Source organism: Myotis yumanensis, unplaced genomic scaffold, assembly GCF_028538775.1.
Source record: "Myotis yumanensis isolate MYYU_CA2020_CCGP unplaced genomic scaffold, mMyoYum1.0.hap1 SCAF_1, whole genome shotgun sequence".
NCBI lineage: Eukaryota > Metazoa > Chordata > Mammalia > Chiroptera > Vespertilionidae > Myotis > Myotis yumanensis.
In genome coordinates this window covers 69,282,252-69,303,694 of record NW_027223752.1, presented here as the reverse complement: position 1 = coordinate 69,303,694, position 21,443 = coordinate 69,282,252, and the positions used below count along the sequence as shown (strand labels likewise).

The window sequence follows — 21,443 nt, the reverse complement described above, 5'->3', positions numbered from 1 at the left end:
TACTTCTACATCTAAAGGTTGGCCTCTGCCACGTCCACCTTTCTCCGCAGGCATCTCTTAGGCCTCCTATTTAAAGAGGTTACTTTCCCGGTCCCTTCCAAGGCTGTTTGTTGATCTTGGAATTCTGTTTTCTGAAGCTTTTCATTCTCAGGATCAGTTTCTGTCTTGCATCGTTTAGTTCATCAGGCTCTATTTTCTTAATCCATAAAGTAAAAACAAAATATGAATTGATAAGAAAATAACATTTGTTGTTAAAATATAAATTGAAATAGTCTTTGTATTTTTTTTTTTTTTTTTTTTTTTTGCGGGGGGTTGTACAAAATAAGCACTGCTTTCTGAATCTCTCAGGTACCTTAGCTCTGGTTTCTGTTAACTACATTTTGTCCAACATTTCTGACAGGCCTATGTCTGGTACCACTCAATTCACCTAACGCCTCTGGAGCACTATAAAAGTCTTGAGGTTCTTCCGAAAAAAAAAAAAAAAAAATCACAGAAGTCAAAGTTCATTATACAAAGCTCATGGCGACGCCCACTAGGATCTAGTCTAAGGGGACAGACTTACCCCACCCCTGCTGCTTGCTGCTGCTGTAGCGGTGGTCCCTTCAGATGCCCACTCTGCTCAGATTTGAAAAAAAAAACAAAAAACAAAAGGAAAAGAAAATCCAACTCAGACCATCATAAGAAGCAACTTTTCATTTAATCATTCTACATGGATGTTTACTTTTTAAAAAGCTCTGTCTGGCAAGAAAACTTAGACGTCTCCACTGTCCAGACCCCTGGTCTGCCCCAATGAGGCTGCAGTGACGAGTCTACTGGAACCCAGTAGAAAAGCTCCTGCAGAATACAGAATACAACAGCTCTCTCGTCTTCAACTAGTGTCCCATCTGCTAGGTGACACTATGGTGATAATCAGTAATAATAAAATAAATTATTTTTATTCGATACTTTCAAAATAATACACATCTATGAAAAATCAAAATTCAAAGCCAAAAGTTATCCTGCGTGTTGGGAGGATGAGAAACAGGGTCGCCGAGCCTTTCTTGCGAGAACCGCTGAAGGGAATGAGCTTTCCCGGTTTGTTTAGACAGGGCATGAGCCTATCCCCTTCTTCTTCTGGGAAACCACCCTCCTAGGCTGTGGACTTTGAGTCATGAAAGGAGGATGTGGTACATGTGCCGATGGTTCCGCGATGGGTCCCATTGCTGGGAACGGGTAGCCGGGCTCCTTGGTCCACCTGGCTAGTTATTAGGAGGAGTCATGTCTTCTCAGGTGTCAATGAGCAGGCTCACCACGGAGCGGATTTTGCAGGCAAACCATCGCCTGAGGGGACAAAAGTATTGATAGTGGAATTGTTCGAACTCGGGGGTCTGACGGATATCTCGGAAAAAGGCAATGTCAAGGTCAGACTCGGTAAGGATGATCAGGAGGAGGAGCAAAACAAAGAGGAGTCCCATGGTCACAAGGAGCAAACGGAGGACACTTAGAACAAACTTATTCACCTGTTCCTCCTCCGGCCTGCCGTGCCCCTGACACAGGGCCCTCAGCTCTCCCCCCAGGGCCTCCACATCTGCAGCAGTGGGGGTGCTGGCCTCAGACTCCTTCTCCTCCTCGATGCTGCAGGTGGCCCCGTTGATCTGCCGGGAGAGCAGCATCAGCTCCAGGCTGTGCTCGGCCACAGGGGTGGGCAGCATGCTGTCTGCGGGGCTGTAGGCCTCGTCTGCAATCACGGCGACTCGCTCATTGCTGTCTGCCCGGCTGCTTCTCACGTGAGGCAGGAAGGTGTCCCCGTGAGAGGAGGAACGCACAGGGGTGGAGTGGGCGCTGTCCCGCAGGGACTCTAGGCCTGGGAAGGCAAAAGGAACGTGAGTAGGCTTTCTGTACCAGCGCACACCTGTTTTTCTTTTCGTTTATAGTTTTGGCCACATTTGTTAAAGATTGTGCCATTCCTGCCTCGGGTGTCCTGGGCCTGGTTTTAGCCCCAAATGGAAAGAGTCTGAATCGCAGACTATCCCTGATTGAGAGCTGGGGCCACGGCTCAGGGAGCTCAGGTATGCCTCTCGGGCTGAGGGCCTTGAGAGGCAGGAGCGGGGAGGATAGGACTGTTTTGCCTGGGCCGCATCTAATGCTGATTCTGGAGCTGAGTGTCCTTTTAACAGCCGAGCGTACAGCTCCTTGAGCTCATGAGGCATCTTTTCTGCAATTGCTATCGGTGTCTTCAGCCCCCCAGTTCTATCTGTCCTGACCCTGTGGGACATGAAAACTTCATCTGCTCTTCCTGAGTGCTCACTGATAGAGAAGGGGCGGAGCTCCGGCCAGCTTCCTCTCTTTTCACCGTAGGATGATCTGGGTCCAGAACAGGCTGTCCCCATTTTAGACACTCCGGAGTGCAGAGCGAACTTTGGGTGAGCGGGAAATTCTCTTACATTTTTTAGGAGAAAGGGTCTGTGGCCCCTAAAACTACCCATTATCTCTCTACTTTCCCGGATGGAGCATTTCTTTCCAGGGCTCAAGCTCTGCTAGGGAAAAGCAGGAGCCAGTTACTCCCGCAACCCAACAGCCCAGAGGATATGGGCTCAGAGTCGCCGAGAGGCTCACATCACAGCGCTGCCGAGGGAACGGCGTCCTGTTTCAGGTTCAACATCTGTATTTTCCATCCCTGGCCATCTTGGTGGTGTCAGAGTGGCTCTCCCTACCTTTGTGGCCTCTGACAAGAGAAGCCAGTCCCCTTCTGTTGCTCTGAAATGGACTCTGCCCCAGACAGGGAAAGGTTTGACCTACAGTAACCAGCTGATAGGGGAGTTTTCTGGTTCATGGCTAGTTCAGCAGCCAACGGTCTCCTTACGGTCCTAGCTGTATTTTGTTCGTTTCTATGCTAAAATCTTAAATTTGTATAATGGTTTAAACTTTTTAAAGCACGTTCATTTTCTTTTAACAACTCCATGAAGTGGTGAGGGTGAGAGGTTACAGAACGTACCTAAAGTCTGGTTGGTTGCTAATGGCAAAGGCACGGAGAGAACCCAAGCATCCTCTGTTTCATGGTGCTAATGGTCACGTAGCTGGATTACGGGGAGTGGGACAGTGGGCAGGATGAATTAAGTCAACAGCCAGCACCTTCCTTAGATTTAGGTCCTAACTGTCCAAGAAACTGTTCTGCAGCCTGCCTGTCCCTGTCCCAGAGCTCCTGACACTCCTTTGGTCTCTGCTTCCCCGGCTCTCCTCCCCGATTTCCCCACGTGCACGTGCAGCCGGAGGAGTATGTACCTGCCAGTGGGTAAGGGATCCCCGATGAAACAGAAACCTTCAGGCCCTGATTACACCTGGTGTTGGCTCAGCTCCTTTCCCAGCCACTCCGCCAGCCCCCTTTTCTCTGGAGCCTCAGTTCCCCCTGCACAGGGTATCTCACACCCTTTCATGAGGCTGCCCCCTCCAGGACAGCTCTGACTGCCAGAGCTTCCAAAGTCTGACCAGCTTAGCAACCAGAAGCCACTTCAGTGCGAGCTTAGCCTGCCTGCAGTGTAGCCCTAAGCTGGGGAAGGAGAGAGGCAGAGTCCGTGACATCAGAAAGCACGAATTAGAGGGACACCAGCAGCCACATTATACTGAATTATTGGTGCTCTCAGTAAACAAGAAGATGGATATGTATGCATTTCCAGTAATGACTGACAGACAGAGTTAATCTGTAAATGTTAGTCGCCTGTTCCCTCAGCAGACCTCACCTGCATCACCCCTCTGTCAGGTTAGTCCTGTACAGAACTTCAGGTGTCAGTGTAAACCACCACCTGCCTCACCCCTTCACCAAACCTGTTATTCTGGGGGGATGGGGCGGGTGCTGCGGGCGGGATCGGGCGAGGGGCACAGCAAAACAGAGGACTGTCTGGTTACCTTGGAGGTGCTCCAGCTGATTGCCTTGCCCAGAGGTGGCTCCCCGGGGGCTGGGGGACACAGCGGTCAGGAGCCTACCCTGCAGCCGGGGCCCCATCCTCAGGACGCGCACACTCAGGGGCCGAAGGCAGTGGTTAGTCAACCGGAGCTGCACGCGGACTCTGGTGTGAATCTTAATCAGACTCTTCCCCATGGTAGCCCAGGAAAGCAGATGCTTCTTCGGTGGAAACCAGCTGACCTCTTCATGGAAACCAGCCAGGCAGGGAGATACGGAGGGAAAGGATGGAAAACCAGCCACGGACAAGGGATTTGTGCCGATCTCGGCCCACGGCGGCCCCTTCGCCGCGCCTCCCGTGCCGGAGGGAGGTCAGCTCCGTGAGCCGCAGAGCAGGCTGAGCTGCAGAGAAGGAGCAGCTGGAGAGGCCCATGTTATCAGGGGACTGGATTCAGTCAGAAGCACTTAGAGCCATAAAAAGTCATGCTTCCCAGCCTGTAGCTGGTTCCCTGAGGCCAGTATAAGGGCCCTAGACCTCTCAGAGGGTGACAGACGAGAGGGAAGGGAGCAGTGCTGAGGGCAGGGGAACCGGGGCCGTCCAGAAAACTCAGGGTTTGAAACTGCACAGACACTGGGCTTTGGGTGAGTGGCTCTGAAGTGTGAGGCAGTGGCTCGCCTGGAAATGGGTGTCCCATCCTCCGCTGGGGCGGACCTGGTGGCTTCAGCCTCAGGATGGATGGGAAGAGGGGACACGGGGAGAAACTTATATTTCCTCAAAAGAGGAGAAAGTCATTCCACTTTCCTGAGGGGAACACCCAGAAGAAGAGGGACAGTGTGAGCCACCCTCTGTTCTGCTCAGCCTGACAGGGGGACAGACTCAGGGTACTGAGTCTGATGACGGACCTCAGTAATTCCATCCCTTGCGGTAGCTTACAAGGCGCCTTCCACATTCACACCCCACTCTACAGTGGGGGCAACAGGCTCAGAGGGTAAACAAGCTGCCCCAGAACATCCGCGGCAGAACTCTGATGAAATCTCCTCTTGGCCTTCCTGGCCAGGGCTCTGCACCGGGCTGGCTGCCTGCCCAGACGTGTTTTGGCACTACACCAGCGTCCTTGCAGCCCATGGCCAGGAAGATGCCCCTTGTTTACAAATGGAACAACAAAGATTCTCAGATAATTAAGGCACGTGGTGGTGGTTGCCCAGCCAGGGTTCTCAGCCCCCAGAGAGCCACACGCCGGTGATGTAGAGTCAGTGACACAAACCAGAGATCCTCCCCGGGAGAGACAGCCTTCCTAACTTGGTTTTCATTAACAAGCAGCATTCGCTCAGAGAAGACAAAGGGCCTTCCCTCCCCCAGCCTCCTAGACAGAAACAAGGTTTGAAATAATCCTGCTGCTGTTTCCTGCTGCTTGAGATCTGAGGTCCTGCAAACGGTCATCATCCGGAATGAAAACTTTACACCTGTATCCAGCCTGCAGGGCCAGCTGGGCAGGGACAACAGCCGGAGGGCACTGACAGTATTAAGTACCCAGACACGGAGCGGCGTCACCTCAGGCTGCTGGGGGATCTAGTTCTGAAGCTACACAGACTTTGTCTCTCTACCTCCACCTACTCCAAAGGGAGAGAAGGGCTGAGAGAGATGGGCATATGGGCTTCTACCACTGAAGGAAAGGTGGTAGCCGTTATTGGAATGCCTCAGAACCAGGCGTGTTTATTTTTGGTAAACTGCCCCAGGCCACTCTGATCACTTAAGCCAGGGGTCCTCAAACTACGGCCCGCGGGCCACATGCAAATACAAATATTGTATTTGTTCCCGTTTTGTTTTTTTACTTCAAAATAAGATATGTGCAGTGTGCATAGGAATTTGTTCATAGTTTTGTTTTGTTTTTTTAATTATAGTCCGGCCCTCCAACGGTCTGAGGGACAGTGAACTGGCCCCCTGTTTAAAAAGTTTGAGGACCCTTGACTTAAGCTGTGGAGACTGGTCAGATCTGGAAAACAAGTGAAAGGCCTCTGGATGGAAAGCAATTTCAGAACTGCGTGGAACCTGGTAGAGCCCACATGCCTTGTTTCCCAAAGGTCTACCCCAGATACTCTCCGATCAACAACCCTCCTGGATTACAGCTCAGCGGGGCTGGAGGGGATCCCCTTGCCCCTGACACCCCGCCTGTGTGCCCATCCGCTGGGTGAAACCTCCTCCCTACCATCAGAGAAACTTGCTGCTGTCTCCAGTGCAAATTCACTTCAAGGTCCCCGAGTGGAACTGGTCGAAGTCACAACTCGGAGAAATCTGTGGTCAGCTTTCCTTCCATCTCCAGAGCTCATGCTTACCTTCCATGATGGAGATGTGAACAGCTCTTCTCCGAGTCCTGGGGACGCTGCTCAGCCTTGGGCCATGGGTTATGGAGGGGCAGCTGCGGCTGGGAACCATCCCAGCTCTGAGGTTAAAGGAAAAGAACAGTTAGCTTAGTGCACAGATAGCTGTGGTCAGGACTCCGAGTTGAGGAGTGGCCACTACAATTGTCTGGCCATTTAAGTTTTATTTTGTTTATTTTCTAAATATATATTTTATTGATTTTTTACAGAGAAGAAGAGAGAGGGATAGAGAGTTAGAAACATCGATGAGAGAGAAACATTGATCAGCCGCCTCCTGCACACTCCCTACTGGGGATGTGCCCACAACCAAGGTACATGCCCTTGACTGGAATCGAACCTGGGACCTTTCAGTCCACAGGCCGACGCTCCATCCAATGAGCCAAACCGGTTAGGGCTTTATTTTGTTTTTAAAAAAATCTTTAATACCAGCTTTTGGATCCCAGTCAGAGAGATTCCCTATGTCCCAGACCCACCAGAACCTTCCTTTAGTGTGGCAATGGTGCCACTGGTTTCTGAGCAGGATGGTGCCCCGGGACAATCAGTGCTCCCGAAAATGGATATGGCAGCCCCTTTGATCCCCATCAGAGGTGGCAGGGGGCTCTGTGTAAAGGGCTCCCATTCCCAGAGGTCAGGCTGGTTGACAAACCCTAGCTCTCTTGGCCAATCATATTCTCTCTAGGTCTCACTGGGTTCTAGGAGATGGGCTCCTGGAAATGTATGCACGAAGCATGGCTCTCAGAACTAGTTTTTTTTTTTTTCTTCATTTTTGTCTCTCAGAACTAGTTTACGAGGGGCGTGACTGGGGTGTGGGGCTATCCCTGGCTTTCGTAATGAATTGATTCCACAGCCAATGAAATCTTGCTGCTTGGACATGTCCTCCATGGTGTATGACCAATTTCAGGACCTGGGCGGACAGTACAGAATTACCCAGGAAGGTGCTCCTGGATCTGACGTACTGTCTGCATTAGCCCGCTCTCCCCGCTCTCCATTCAACGTTAGCTGAGGTGGGTCTCTTCACCGCTTCTGCCCTGTTCTCCTTCCCCTTTTGGAAGCCATGTGGCCAGAGTCTTCACATTACTCCAACTGCTGGCTCTTTCGAGGTTCCGGGACCTGAGCTGAAACTGCTTTTAGGAGAAGCCCCTGGCAGCCTACCTGTGGATTTCCGGCGGCTCCCGTTTGATCTGGGCGCTCGACTCCATTACTTCCTTTGCAACTCGGCCACTGTAAGGAGTATAATGAAGCAGCAGCAAGAAGTGAGACAGCGTTCCAGGACGGGGCTCCTCTCCAAGCTCTCCGATTACTTCGGCAGAACTGGGAAACTGCCTCTGGCCTACCCCCTCCCAGTGTTTAGGCCACTGAGAGAGAACTTCACCCCCACTAGCAAGCCTAGGATGTCCCGGCAGCTGATCTCAGAGAGCCCTCTGTCTCTGGAGTCTTGGATCTTTCATTCTCATTTAGGAATGATTCCTCCTTGTCCAGGATGTTCCAAAAATATTGCAAAAAAAGAGAAATCCTTAGACAGACATGGGAAGAATTACTGTTACAGTTCTTATTGTGCGGCTGTTGTAAAGGCAGGAGGAGAAGGTACTCATTTAAAACCCTACAGACCCAGCTGCAGGGAGGGAAAGAATAGTCAAAGGGCTAGGAGACGGGATTTGATGGGAACCTCAGGCTTTTCTGGAGGTTTCCAGTTTCTTTGTTCTCAAGGATAAGGACCACTGAGCCATTGTTCTGGGGGAAGGGTCTGAAAATAGGTCCATAATGGTTACTTACTGTCACTATTTACCTGTATCGGAACCGGCTCCCTTTAAAGAATAAGTTGCTGCTGGACACTGTGCGGACTTGGCTTGACTTCTCCAGCCTGCAGCAAGGCAAAGTCCCGTGTGACAGGCGGCCTGCGACTGTCCCAGGCCAAATAGCGCGTTCCCAGCGACTTCCACAGCAAGAAGGCCCTCACAGCCCTGCCGGTGTCTGACTCCTTTCGGACCTGAGGGCCGTGTTCACATTGAACCCCACTTTCTTTTTGTTGTTAATCCTCACCTGAGGATATTTTCCCGGTGATTTTTTTTTTTAGAGAGTGGAAGGGAGGGAGAGAGAAACATTGATGTGTGTGTGTGTGTGTGTGTGTGTGTGTGTGTGTGTGAGAGAGAGAGAGAGAGAGAGAGAGAGAAATATCAATTGGTTGCCTCCCACACGTCTCTGACCAGGGCCGGGGATCGACTCTGCAACTGAGATGTGTGCCCTGGACCAGAATCGAACCGGGGACCCTTCAGTCCGTGGGCTGATGTTCTATCCATTGAGCAAACTGACTAGGGCTGAACCCCACTTTCGTGTCAGGAGAGTGAGGGGTTCACCTGGGAGACTGGGAGAATAAATGTTAGGGATGATAATCTGGGGGAATAATAGAATGCCACCTACTGGATCTCAGCTAGGCAGAGTTTTTTCTCCTTAGCCTCCGTCTTCTTACCTATAAACTAATGGAGCTGAGACTATGTGGCCTCAGGAGACCTTTCCAGTCCTAGTATTTGGTGATTCACGTTCATGTCTAGGTAAGTGCCTTCCTATTTCATCTCCTTCTTGGAGAGCCCTAACGTGTATTATCACATTAAAGACTCCGAGAAGTCCTGAAATGGAGAAGCTAGCTTAACTTCAATAAAAGTTCCATCACTTATTTAAACTTGGAACCTCATCCCAATGCCCATTCACCTCCCTTTCAAGGCTGTCGAAATAGCTGATGTGAGACGCGGGAAGGCCACGGGCACTGTGAAACGTCCTTTTGGGTGACTTCTCTGATCCCACTTAGGAAAGGAAGTGTAGGCACAGCTGCCCAGAGCGAAGTCTCCCAAGACCCAACTCAGCCACAACACGTCTGGGTGCCCCTGCTGCTCACTGCCAGGAACCCAGCGAGGTCTGAAGCCTCTGCCGGGAGGGGGCCGTGAATACTTAGGGAGCTGACCCCACAGCCCATGACCAGCAGTTCCTGAGAGTCACCCGCCCCACCTCGCTCAGGACTCTGTGAGGCTCAGCCTAGTGCCCTCCTGCCCGAGCACATTCTTGAGTCCGACCTGGCTCCCTTCCTAGCACCGGGCACTGGCAGGAATCTGCGAATGAGAGATGCTCAGAGGCCCAAGTAGCCGCTGCTAGAAACTTGGCCTAACTGGGGATCTGACTTCTCACACTAATTAGAACACTGAGTAGTTAATGGAAAACAGTGAAGGACGACCTTGGTTTCCACTGTGGGTGTTGGCAGGGCTAACTAGGTCTGGAGGCCTATTAATGGAAAGACTCAGAAACCGGGTTTGGTCACAGGTTCAGAAGCACAGTTCTGTTCCCATGACACAGATAGAAAAGTAAAGGCCTCCAGAAATGGTGCTGAAATGTTTGCTTGGCTTCCCCTTGGGTACCAGGGACTGAACAGGAGGGAAATTTTGACCATGCAAAAGTCTTTTCCAAGTGTCTTCTCTTCGATGAGAAGAATAAAGACAACTCAGGTTAGAATTCAGGCCACCCATTCAGCTCATCCCTGATTCGGTATCAAATGCACAGAAATTGTTAAGCAGTGCAGAAAGCCTGCCCAAGAAACAACGGCTGGGGCTGTGGTCACAGTAACAGGGAGGAGACCAGTTCTGCTGGCCAGCATCCCATAGTAGCCAGTAGGTAGCAGAGTCTGCTCACTGGGAAGAAGGATGATACCCCACCTCCTACCGTCCCCCACTCTGCCCCCAAAGCCCAGAGCAATTCTGCTCTCTCCTCCGGTTACTGGAGGGAGAACAATGGCCTATCCGGCAGAACATAGTGTCAGTGGTTCCCAAACTTATTTGGCCTACTGCCCCCTTTCCAGAAAAAATATTACTCAGCCCCTGGAAATTAATTTTTTTTAAATTTTAATAGCAGTTACTCATCGCCCCCAAATGCACCTGTGGCCATCACCGCCCCCCTGGATCGCTGCAGCGCCTACCAGGGGGCGGTAGCGCCCACTTTGGGAATCACTGTACTACACCCTTTTGTCTTATGTTGTCCTGATTAAGATACAGCTTATTAAAGCATAAATCATTGCATTCTATTTTCAAAACAAGACCAAGGGTTTTGGTGAAACATACTCTATCTGGCATCACTCCAGTTTCTCAATGGGCTATTTCTTTGCTCCCTAATACCTTTATGCCCACTTTCTTAAAGAAAACTAAGCATAGCCCGGCCGTGGTGCCTCAGTGGTTGAGCGTTGACCTGTGAACCAGGAGGTCACGGTTAGATTCCAGGTTGGGGCACATGCTCGGGTTGTGGGCTTGATCCCTAGTAGGGGGCATGCAGGAGGCAGCCGTTCAATGATTCTCATCACTGATGTTTCTATCTCTCTCTCCCTTCCTCTCTGAAAACAATAAAAATATATTCTTTTAAGAAAAGAAAACTAAGCACAAACCCCTCAAATACTTTACAAAATTCTTTGGTAAGCAAAGTGGGCTTCTCAGAACCAGACAAGTCCTTGCCCCCCTCCAGCTACCCCATCCCAGGCTCCTGGGCACCTGGCCACACCTCTGGCACTGACACTCCAGGAAGGGCTAGAATCCCTGCCAGCTTAGCACCAGGTCACTCACTGGGGAGTGGGCCCAGGATCTCTCTAAGGCTTAGGGAACTGCTCTGGGCTGAGCCTGCTCCATGGAGCTGTTGTATTCTGAGCTGTCTTAGGGCTCCGACCGGCTCCAGGGGGCCGGTGTGATTTGAGTCAGGCACCCAAGGGCTTCTCCTGGTCCAAGCTTTACTCTGAAAACCTCGAAGTGCGTCAACACAGAGGGCTGTCCAAGGACATCACAACTTAGGCAACTCTACTGAAACACATTTCCAGATCTCAGCTCTGTCCCTCCAGGGGGTACACCCAGGCACCCCAAGAGGGGCCTGAGTTTTATAAGGAAGCTAGCCTTGTCATCTCACGTCTCATTTCTGAATGCGTCCTGTCCATCATCCCTCTGAAAGCAGCTTTCCCCGCACTGGCTCAGATAATGACGGTCCCATGCCATGTGTTGTCTACTCACTTGTAGAAGGCTTGGTTCTCAATTCCGCATTTCCAGAGGTGCTTGCAGGCTTCTGGAGTTGGAGCAAAATATGTGAGAATAATTTTCTTTTCCTACAAAAAACCCCACATAGAAACAGCTGAGTGGGGGTGGAGAGGTGAAGGGTGACGTAGACCAGGACACTGACCCCCGCCGAGCTGTCTGAGGGCTCCCATGACTCTCCCAGGCTGCAGATGAGAGGGGCTGCCTGGCCGCTGGCTCGTTGGAAGAGAAGGCCTGGGGACCCCTGGGCAGAGCTCAGTTGTGTAAGTTCACACCCGGCAGGGCCAGTGAGAAAGTCTCAGCTGGCACACACTGAACCAAGAAAGCCCTCCCCAGAGAAGGTGGCCCTCATCTAAAAATGGTCCTTTTTCTTCTTCTTTTGTATTTATTATCTTGGAATTTTCATACGGAAGCAAAAGAATTCTATTTTGCATTTCCCGGAGGCATGGAGCCCCTGGGCGTTGTCAGCATCCCTGAGGAAGCCCTGTGTTCCAGGGCCTCGCCTCCTCTCCCTCCCTCCCCTCCATGCCTGGCCCTTGGTCTTGGCTCAGCATGCTGGGGGCTTAGCTCTGCCTGGATGGAGCACTTTGGTTCAGCCCTGGCCGTCAGGGACCATCCTAGCACCCCAGCCTCCCTGGAAAGAAGGAAGCCGGCACTCACCTCTTTCTGACTTACGTATAAATAGAAAGTCTTCCCTTCAAATTTCAGCTTGGTCACCTCATTCCTAGAAGCACAAAGACAGCAGCAGTCACCTCGCTGTGAGGCTGTCCGTTCACAGTCACGTCTTGCAGATGCACAGCCCACCCCAACTGGAAGGGGCTCCAGGCACAGACACAGTTTTAGCCAAAATCAGAACTAAAACAAGACAGCAGCGCAGTGGCCTTAGAGGACAGTTGTTGAAATAGTTCAGTCCACAGTTTTCTGGTCAAACCCTAATAGGGTGACAGGAGGATTTCAGGCTCACCAACAGTGGCTGGGCATGGGGGCACTGGCATGGGAAGTGAGTCTCGGCAGAGGGGTGCTGGGCCGTTTTAGGGTTTGGTCCATAACACAGGTGCATTATCTAGATGGGACTATCAAACATAAGATGCCACAGCAGCTGATGAGGCCAAAGTTCAAGATACAGCAAGTAATGGAAAACAACGCAACCAGGTTCTGAGGGAGTTGAGTCTTTCGGGTGACCGTGCCACTGGATGGAAAATGCAGCTGAGTGCAGACAAATGTCAAACGATCTCAGGGAGGGGGCGGGACAACATACCAAAGAGAGAACAGATTACATGAACAGTCATGCAGCGTACTGACCAGGAAAGGGGCTTAGGGGGTTTTGTAGAAAAATCCTTGAAGCCACCAGCCCAGTGAATGGCTGCAGTAAAAGAGGCAAACAGGATACTGGGGTACGTCACCCGTGGGACAGACACAAATCAGAAGAAGTGACATGGTTACTGTCCACGGCACGGCTCAGACCTCACCTCCACATACTGCCGGCAGCCTTGGTTACATTTACGAAAGGAAAAAATGACCGGGGTCACGGGAGGCTGTCCCCGAGAGCCAGAGAACGAGGCCTCGGCGTTGGCCATGTGTCCCTTCCTTCCATTTGCCGGACACGGCTACCTTCTGGAGCCAAAGGCCCTCCAGCCTCAAGAGTCCTTGTTCTACCCACTGAGACCCCCATGGAGGTCTTGCCAGGTGCACGTGCCTGCACGTAGCTCCTTCCACTTTGCAGTGTCCAGGGAGATTTCCTCGGTATCCTAGACAAGGTAGTGAGAGCCATGTACCCAGGTTACTATTGGACGAAGCTGAGGGGCCAAAGGAAGGTCACTTTTTCCCTGGAAATCATGGCTGGGTCAGGACGAGAGCTGATGATTCTGCGCTAATACAGGACACAGCATAATCCTTCCCTGTTTGATTCCCTTCCAACCCGTCAATCTCTCACATAAGACAATAAATATCAGTTAATATATAAACAAGCACACAGATCATCTAGGCTTCAACAAGAAAGACAGGAGAGGAAGAGTTTTCTATTGGAAGTGAGGTTGGGTTTACATCTATTAGAGTTGAGACCTCACGGAGGGGAGACTTTCTGCAGACTGAGGGTAAAAGGGTCTGGGAGAACCAGGTGACCATCAGGGCTTCCGGAGGGGTAGGGACACGTTAGGGACTGCAGGTCCCTATAACAGGGGTGTCCCACCTCATGAGGCAGCGACCTTGGTCAGGGTGTGGCCCAGGATCTGGGCTCGCTAAGGGGCACCAGGCCACCCGGCTGTATTCCAGGCAGCAGGTGCTCCTCACGGGGAGGGAGAATGGCAGCCTGATCCTGGTCTTTTTGTTTCTGTAAAGTGCTTTGTTGGACCACAAACCCTCACCATCTTCACCCAAAGAGCACAGTGGGTGGGCCAGCTGGGGCTGGTGTCTGAGGACTTTCACTAGCACTCGGCCGATCCTCATTGCCAGGCTTCACAAGAGCAACAGGGTGGAAAGGTGGTGTCTGTGAGGTCAGTACGGGAGCTGAAGGGGACACAGGAGGACGGACGTCCTGCAGTTCCCCCAGCGGAAAGCTCGTCAGGAAGCCGCTGTGTCCTCAGTCCCCGTGAGCTCTTCTGGAGACGGCAAAGGAAACAAGACAGGAGCAGGCTCCCCTGCTGAGCTTTGCTGGGCGAGGATGGCCAGCTGCCCAAGCCCATGGGAGGAGCTGCCAGCTTAGACGTGGCCGTCTAAGGCCCAAGGAGGGACAGGAATCACAGGGGCTTAGTAGAACAGGCAACATGTTTTGATGAGGCGAGAGGTGTTTGCACGGACCAGGAAAAGGGCATCTCAGAGGCCCAACGTCCATCAACAAGCCAGAGCCTGCACTGCGCTGGCTCCCAGAGCCACGCACGTGGCAGAACAGACCCCAGACAGACAGGCAGGAGGTGGCAGCTCAGAGTGGCTTCAGCCGAGGCAGTGTCTCCTGCCCGCTAGAAATGGGGCGAGGGAGGGGGAGAGGGAAGAAAAAGGGGGCTGTGACTCTTGGAGGCTGAGGACGCCTAACCCCTCAAGAGGGGCAGGCAGTGCCCACAAGTGGGGTCGGCCCGAGGAGGGTGTTTGCCAGAGCAATAAGGTAACTCCTATCTGCCCAGGGGTCACTGCGAGCCCCTCCTTTGCTAGGAGAACGGCTGAGGGAGTAGGCATCCGTGCAGACGCCATGGCCCCCAGCAGGGAATAGTCCCAAGTCTCGTTTCTCATGGGGACTCGGCTTCTCTAACATTGGCTCCAGCCCCAGGCCTCTCATCGTTCCCAGAAACCAACCCTGCACACCCGTTCCTCCTCTGGCGAGGCTGTTGGCTCTCAGCAACACCCCTCAGGGAGAGCAGGGTCTCCAGGGAGAGACCGCTGCCTCCAGCAGCACTACGGATGCCAGGCTTTGGAGGGGCTCAGAACCTGAACTGCCCGATCACAGACAAAGGGCACGGGAACCACGGCCTCCCCAGCGGGTGAAGGACAAACAGCCTGTCTCGGAAAAGAAGATATTCACCATTTAATGAAGTGGACCCTCTTGTTTCCTTGAAGAACAACAAATCCAAAAGGAGTGAAGGCCAGAAACGCAGCATTTCCGGACACATCCTGCAACACAGGAAGACTTCTCATCAGGGCGGTGCAGGCGCGGAGGCGGAAGGGTGAGACGCGGTGGTGCCCGGGTGATGCAGGGCTGCTCCTCGGCAGGAGGGCACAGAGGGAAGAGCATGGCATTGGGAAGTCAAAGGCAAGTTACTTACCTTCCCCGAGCCTCCATGCCCTGAACTGTAAGCTGTAGGTTATAATGGTACCAATCTTAGAAGGCTGTGGTGAACGTCCAGTGAGAATGGCAAGCCCTCACACACTGCCGGGGGATTGTAACATGGCGCAGTCACTTTGGAAATCAGGTGGGAAGTTCTTCAAATTGTTAAACATAGAGTTACCTTATGACCCAGCAATTCCACTCCTAAGTATGCACCCAAGAGAATGGAAAACGTATATCCACACAGAAACTTGGACATGAATGTCTATAGCAGGATTAAATATTCATAACACCCAGAAGGTGGAAACAACCCAAATATCCATCAACTGATAAATGATTAAACCACATGCGGCACATCCCTACAGGGAATAATAGTCAGCAGTAAAAAGGAATGAAGTACTGACACACGCTACAGCCTTGGAAAACGTTATGCTAAAAGGAGCCAGTTACAGAAGATCACATGTTGTATGATTTCATGTATATGAAATGTCCAGGATGGGCAGATCCATTGAGACAAAAAGCTCCCAGTTGCCAGGAGCTGTGGGGAAGGGGAGATGGGGAGTGACAGCCGACAGAACACAATAAAAATGCCCTAAAATTAGATAGTGCTGATGGCTGCATGGCTGTGAATAAGCACACTTTACAAGGATGGGCTTTATGATATGTGAATTATATCTCAAAAAGCTGTTACAGAGGGAGGAAGGAGAGAAGGAGAGAGAGGGGAGGGAGTAGAGAGAGGGAGGGTGAGAATGAATGAATGAATATGGCAGTTATGATGGCCCCTACACACTGGCCTCTCCCAGGAAAGCTTAGCTGAAGAAAAGATAAGAAGCAACTGGCCAAGGGGAACGGCATCACCAGCCCTATCTGCCTGAACCAACAAAGAGGCCTCCTGGTCCCCGGTCACCATCAGGAGACACCAGGCTTGAGGTTCTGCTGAGGGTGAGGGTGCAGCACAAGCTGTAGGTCGTGTTCCCTCCCGGGGGGCAGTGAGCTCCACGAGGACCAGGTCTTTTCCAGTTTGGGGTGGGGCACCGAGAGCTGGTTGACGGGTGATGCCCTCTCAGGGGAGCTTGCTTTGTGGCAGGGGCCTCAGGTGAGAACCTGCCCTGTCAGGGTGTGTTCAGGTGGCCAGGACGTTGTGGCGGAATGCTGGTCAGGTGTGCGTGCAGGAGGGTTGTCTGGGCCATAGCTGAGGTGGTGCCGTGGAGTCAGGGCCAGCACGGGCGTGAGGCACACGAGTTGGGGCCTGGCTGGTGGGCTCTCCGGAACAGTGAAGCCTCTGCAGGGCTGTGTGAGCCTTAAGAAAAGTTTTCCCCTAAAAGTGTCTTAGAGTCAGGGTTACAGGTGTGAGCACCTGTGCCCAGGGAATGTTTTACAAACACGTCCAATTAGTGTATTTTTGTTACTGTCCTTTCCTCAGGGTGTGTCAACAGACACTTGGATGCAAGCACCATGTCATTCAACCCTGGGCACAGCGAGAAGCTGTTTAAAAATAACCTGAGAGGAGATACTGGGAAGCCGCGAGCTGGACCTCCTCCTGCCTGTCAGCGGCCCTGGGTGGTGGTTTACACCTGAGCGTCAGCGCTGCACACAAGTGCCAACCTGGCAGGTGGACAGGGACGCGGTGGGGCAGGCGGGGGCCTGGGTGGGGAATGGCTGGGAGAGGTGGGGGAGGGCCTGCCTCGGACAGAGGGTGGGCACCAGGAGGCTTTCCATTCAAGGAAGTCCTGAACTGAGGTTTCCAAAGGCAGAGGCCTGAGGGTGGGGCCTTACCTTGTTGATACTCACAGAACAGGCCTGCAGACATGCTTACCAGGTGAGTGTGTGAGACAGTGAGGCGGGCAGAGGGGCCAGGGTGGCTGCAGTGGAGGAAGCATGTATGTGGGCACAAACGGGAGGGGAGGGCACAATGGGGTGAGTGGGGAGGGTGCTTCCAGCGCCCGGAGAGACAGGAGAGGCCTGGGAGGAGACAGGTGGGCGGGGGGGGGGGGGGGGGGGGGGTGGACGACACAGGGTCTGCCTGCAGAGGATTGAGGACGCTTGGGTAAAGAGTAGGAAGGGAGGCAGCAGGGTGGGCAGGGAAGGGCCTCTCTGCTTTCTGTCCCGCTGACCCCCGTGGGCAGTGGCAGGGCAGAGCGCGCCTGCGCCATCCCACAGGGCCTTGGGCTCGGGGCCCACCGCTCAGGCCCAGGGTCTGGCTCTGCCGTCAGTGCCCTGTGACCTGGCGGGCCCTTCACTTCTTCGTGTTTCCGAAGCCTCGCTGTGAAGTGAGGGTCGATGAGATTCCTCTTAGGCTGTGCTTAGGGAGCACCCGATACCTGCTGGTGGTTGTGCCGTTAATATGATAGCTGCTACTGATTAGCTCAGTTTGTGGAACTTAATTAAAAATCTGTTTTTTATAAAAACCTGACATGTTACTCTTTTTTCCTGATGTTGATGGATTTAAATGTTGTTAGTTAGGAAGGGAAGGGTGGGAAGTTGGGGCAGAAAGGGAGATGTCACTCCTGTTAGGGGACCAGGTACAAGGGGACCTGAGTGGTCCCTGCGGGAACCAGGGTGAGAGGAAAGTGGGCAGAAAGGGAAGATGGGGCTGCGGTGGTTAGAGACTGTGGGAATCACCCCAGTGACTCTGACCAGAGCCAAGGGAGGAGGGTTCCCCCCACGAGCTGGTGCCGATGCCAGGTTATGGCGTGGCACTGCCCATTTGCACCATCCAGACCCCTCTGGCTGGCCTCCCGGTGGAGGCAGGTACTGGCGTTAGAGGGAACATCCTGTCCTGACCAGAACGGTTGATCTGGAACAGGGAGCAAACTGGGAATAAACCCCGGTCTGCTGCCACGCCATTCCAACGAGTAATAATAGCACCTGGACCCACCCCCATCCAGTCTCTCACATGAAGAGAGCAATTCTCTAAACTGCGTCCTTGCGCCAGCTCCCGATGAAGGGCGTCCACAGGGGCGGAGGGTGGCCGGAATGTCTGCTACTTGCCTGGCACATGAGGAGCGGGACTCGGACTTACAGCGAGATACCGCCTGTCTGTACCAGCGTGAAAACACAGACAGGCAGCCACGCTGACACCTTCTCTGGAACCTCCCCAGTTCCTTCTATCTAACGGGTCATTCTCATTGTGAGCCTGCCCTTGGGATCTGTGTGCGAAAGGACAAGTGAAGTGACAAAAAGAGGAGGGAAGGAGGACGCGGAGAGAAGTGACACAGACAACAGTCACCTGTCCCCTCCCCCTCCTGATGAAATCAGTACCCACCGGACTGAGCCATTAATACACCTGGGAGGTGGAATAAAAACTCAGGTCTTGACGGCACAGGCGGGCACCGCCCTCTCCACTCCACATCCGCTAACAGCCAGGAGAATGTAGTTTACACTCACAGTTTGAGGTAGAAGTTTGCTTTCACTTTTTCATCCTTGTGCAAAGAGCTTTGGTGTTGGTGTAGGATCCCAGCTCTGTGACTTACTTAACTTCTCTGAACTTCAGTTTCCTCATTTGTAAATCAGGACAAGAAATAATATGTACTCAAAAATACGACTTGTGTCTGGTGGCCTGAATGACTGACCGCCAGGACGAGGCTAACAGAGCTTTCCTGGAGACGGCACGGATCTGCACCCGTCAGTCACGTGGGGCCCACCAGCCAACGCAACCTGCATCAACTCGGTCTCCTCAAAGGCTTGTCCTCAGATGTGCCGTCTGCCCAGAAGAGGGTTTTTGGAGATCAGCACTGACTGGTTCTTAGAAGTAGGGACATCTGGCCACCTTGCCCTGCCCCCCAGGTTTCACCTCCAGATACAGTGAGGCAGGCTTGTCGTCTGCCCCCTAGGGACATCCTGGGTGTGATGGAGGAGGGGCCCAGCGTTCTCGGTTGTTACGCCTCTCTGGGTCATCCATCCTCTCTCTAGAGCACGACTTACACTAATTCAATCTGGGTGATGAAGCCTCGGACTTCATTAGGGAGGGGGAATCTACATGCTCTTCCAGACACTTTCATTCCTGAAAGGGCACGGAGCTGGCACCTTTAAGTCAATCATGAAAATCACTCAATTTTAATATACTCAAACCTGGCCACAAGAAACTAGGGTGGAAATGGGGAGGAGGCACCCCGTAAGAGGCCTGGTGTCACCCCATGACAGCTCAGAGGTGGAAATCTTGGTAGAAACTTGCCACCTAGCTGACTTTAGTCAAGTTCTTCCTTTCAGCGCAGCCAAGAGGGGCCCACCTGAGGACGGGGGTGAGCCATCACTGCACCCCATTCCGTTCCTCTGTGGTCAGGGGCAACCTGTCAAGCTGGAGGAGGGTTTACTTACAGAGAAGCCTGGGCAGCTCGATTATGAAAGTTATGGTCCTATTTTAAGGGCAAAGGAATGACATTGGCATTTCATTTGTGTGGTTGCTCCAACCTAGATCCTGCTGAAATCAGTTTTCTTCTGGTCTGTCAGAACAGACATAAAGCCACTCGGTGAACTTGGGTTAAATTTTTATGGGTTCAGTCGTTTCATAGGTCTTTGCCTTCTCTACCACCATTGGCAGAGAGTCCTGCTTTGTTCCTAAATAAATGCCGACTCTCCAGAAGGAAGACCACGAGTGATAACTGAAAGCACAGCCCTGAGACACAGACAGCTCTGGGTTCGAGTTCCAGTACCGTCTGTACCAGTAACTGCACATGTTAGTCCCTCCGAGGTATTCTTAGCTTCGAAAGAGAACAAGGACATCTTGGCAGTGTGACTGAAAAGACTAAGTGAGATAGTGCACATGAGTGCCTGGCACGTTCGTTCAATGAAGGGCCCCTTTATAACTCATGATAAGGCTGGGTACAGGCTGGGTACCTGGGACGGGTCTGAGCACTCCACAAACCTTAACGGCGGGAGGCACAGTCCAGGCCTGCGGGGACCCAGGGGAAGCAGCCTGTCCCGGGGCCCCTGGGAGGACAGGATGGTGGCTCCTGGGCTTGGAGAGGTGTCAGGCTAGGGAACAGGTGCAACACTGTCCTCGTCCGGCGGCTACAGGCGTGGCCTGCGGGGGCTCCTGCACAGAGCTCGGGCAGCTTGTGAACGTGCAGCGTTTGGCATTATCTAAGCCAGCAGCTACCGGAGCCCTCCGTCTGTCCCACCCAGATTCGGCAGGGTCTCCTCTTCCTGGTCCCAGGGCCAGACAAGGACATGTGGACGGAAAGAAACCGTCCGAATGGACAGGAAGAGCAGCAGCTTCTTAATCAGTCCAGGAGACAGAGCCCAGCCAAAGTGTTGTTCTGCTCCCATTTAATTATCAAAACGATTCCTCTTCTTCTGTCCTCCCCAGGGCTACGTGCCCCAGATTCCCTGGGCCCAGTAATAGCCTCTCTGTTAATAGGAATCATCAGTATTTATTACCCCGAGTGCTCCAGCTTATTTCAGCTCTCCTTGTAGCAACACCAAGGCGAGTGCTTGGTAGCATATTACCAGAGTGGCTCTACGTAGTGACAAGAGCAAAGGCTCCCAAACTGTTCTTGCTCAAAACGCTGAGGAAGTCCTGAGCCGCAGCCCAGTGATGAGATGCAGCGAGGGGCCCCGTGCGGGTCTGCAGCAGGGCCCTGGCTGAGCAAGAAGCGTAGGGCCCTGAACAAGGGACTGGAAGCCCAGTGCTGAGCGCTCCCACCCGTCCCCAGAGGAAGACACCGCATGGGAAGTGTCTTCAGCTCAACTTCTTGCTCTACCTCTCGGGGCCTTGTAAATTGTGGTTTCGTGGAACTTGATATTCTCATCTGTAAACCAGGAAGAATAATACTGATCTCCCAGGGCTGGCACCAAGAGGAAGTGAGAAAATAATGTGCAAGGATTCCCGTGGGCCTGCCATGGAAGGTGTCACAAATGTCCCTTCCTTCCTTCCTGCAGTCCCTTCAGCCTGTGTCCGAGAAGGACACACTCATCAGAGCCAGGACTGAGCCAGGAGCCCCACAGGCACTCAGCTGTGCCCAGGCCCACGGCCCACCAGGTGCTGTCAGGTGGCAGCCCTGCCCAGGGACCCGTCTCTGAAGAGGTGGGCACTCTGTGTGGCCTCAAGGGAACAAGGCAGATTTGGAGTCAAAGAGAGGTGCCTGGCACCTCCTGATGACCATGCCTGTCTTTAGGCAGCTGTGTCTTTGGAGGTCATGAAGTGACTCAGCAGTTCAGGGAGGAGTGCAGTTATTGAGTGCCCACTGTGTACAGATGAGGAAAGTGAGGCTCGGAGAAGCCTCAAAAGGCTGCAGGACGCAGGAGAGCAGAACTGGAGCTGAGGCCGGCTGGCTCCGAGGCCCCCTCAGTCCTGTGCGGGCTCCTCTGCTGACAGCACCGGAGCCATGACTGCAGGTTGGACTACAGCAGTTAACGCAGAGGCATTACTTACGAAGCTGTGCTA

General features: G+C 52.8%; 1 protein-coding gene across 3 annotated transcripts in view; it reads right to left on the bottom strand.

Annotated features, from left to right (window-relative positions):
* Positions 1 to 678: 678 nt before the first annotated feature.
* Positions 679 to 21,443, bottom strand: part of FRMD5 (FERM domain containing 5) — a 291,605-nt gene continuing 270,840 nt past the window's right edge. For 2 of the 3 annotated variants that reach the window (XM_070423593.1, XM_070423609.1), the window contains exons 8-14: positions 14,816 to 14,904; positions 11,965 to 12,028; positions 11,284 to 11,375; positions 8,043 to 8,117; positions 7,409 to 7,477; positions 6,212 to 6,318; positions 679 to 1,843 (exon numbers count right to left, since the gene is read on the bottom strand). In XM_070423593.1, the coding sequence (XP_070279694.1) occupies positions 1,266 to 1,843; positions 6,212 to 6,318; positions 7,409 to 7,477; positions 8,043 to 8,117; positions 11,284 to 11,375; positions 11,965 to 12,028; positions 14,816 to 14,904 (1,074 nt within the window). In that variant the 3' untranslated portion in view covers positions 679 to 1,265. The remainder of the gene's footprint in view (positions 1,844 to 6,211; positions 6,319 to 7,408; positions 7,478 to 8,042; positions 8,118 to 11,283; positions 11,376 to 11,964; positions 12,029 to 14,815; positions 14,905 to 21,443) is intronic. The other variant, XM_070423602.1, reaches the window with a different exon arrangement.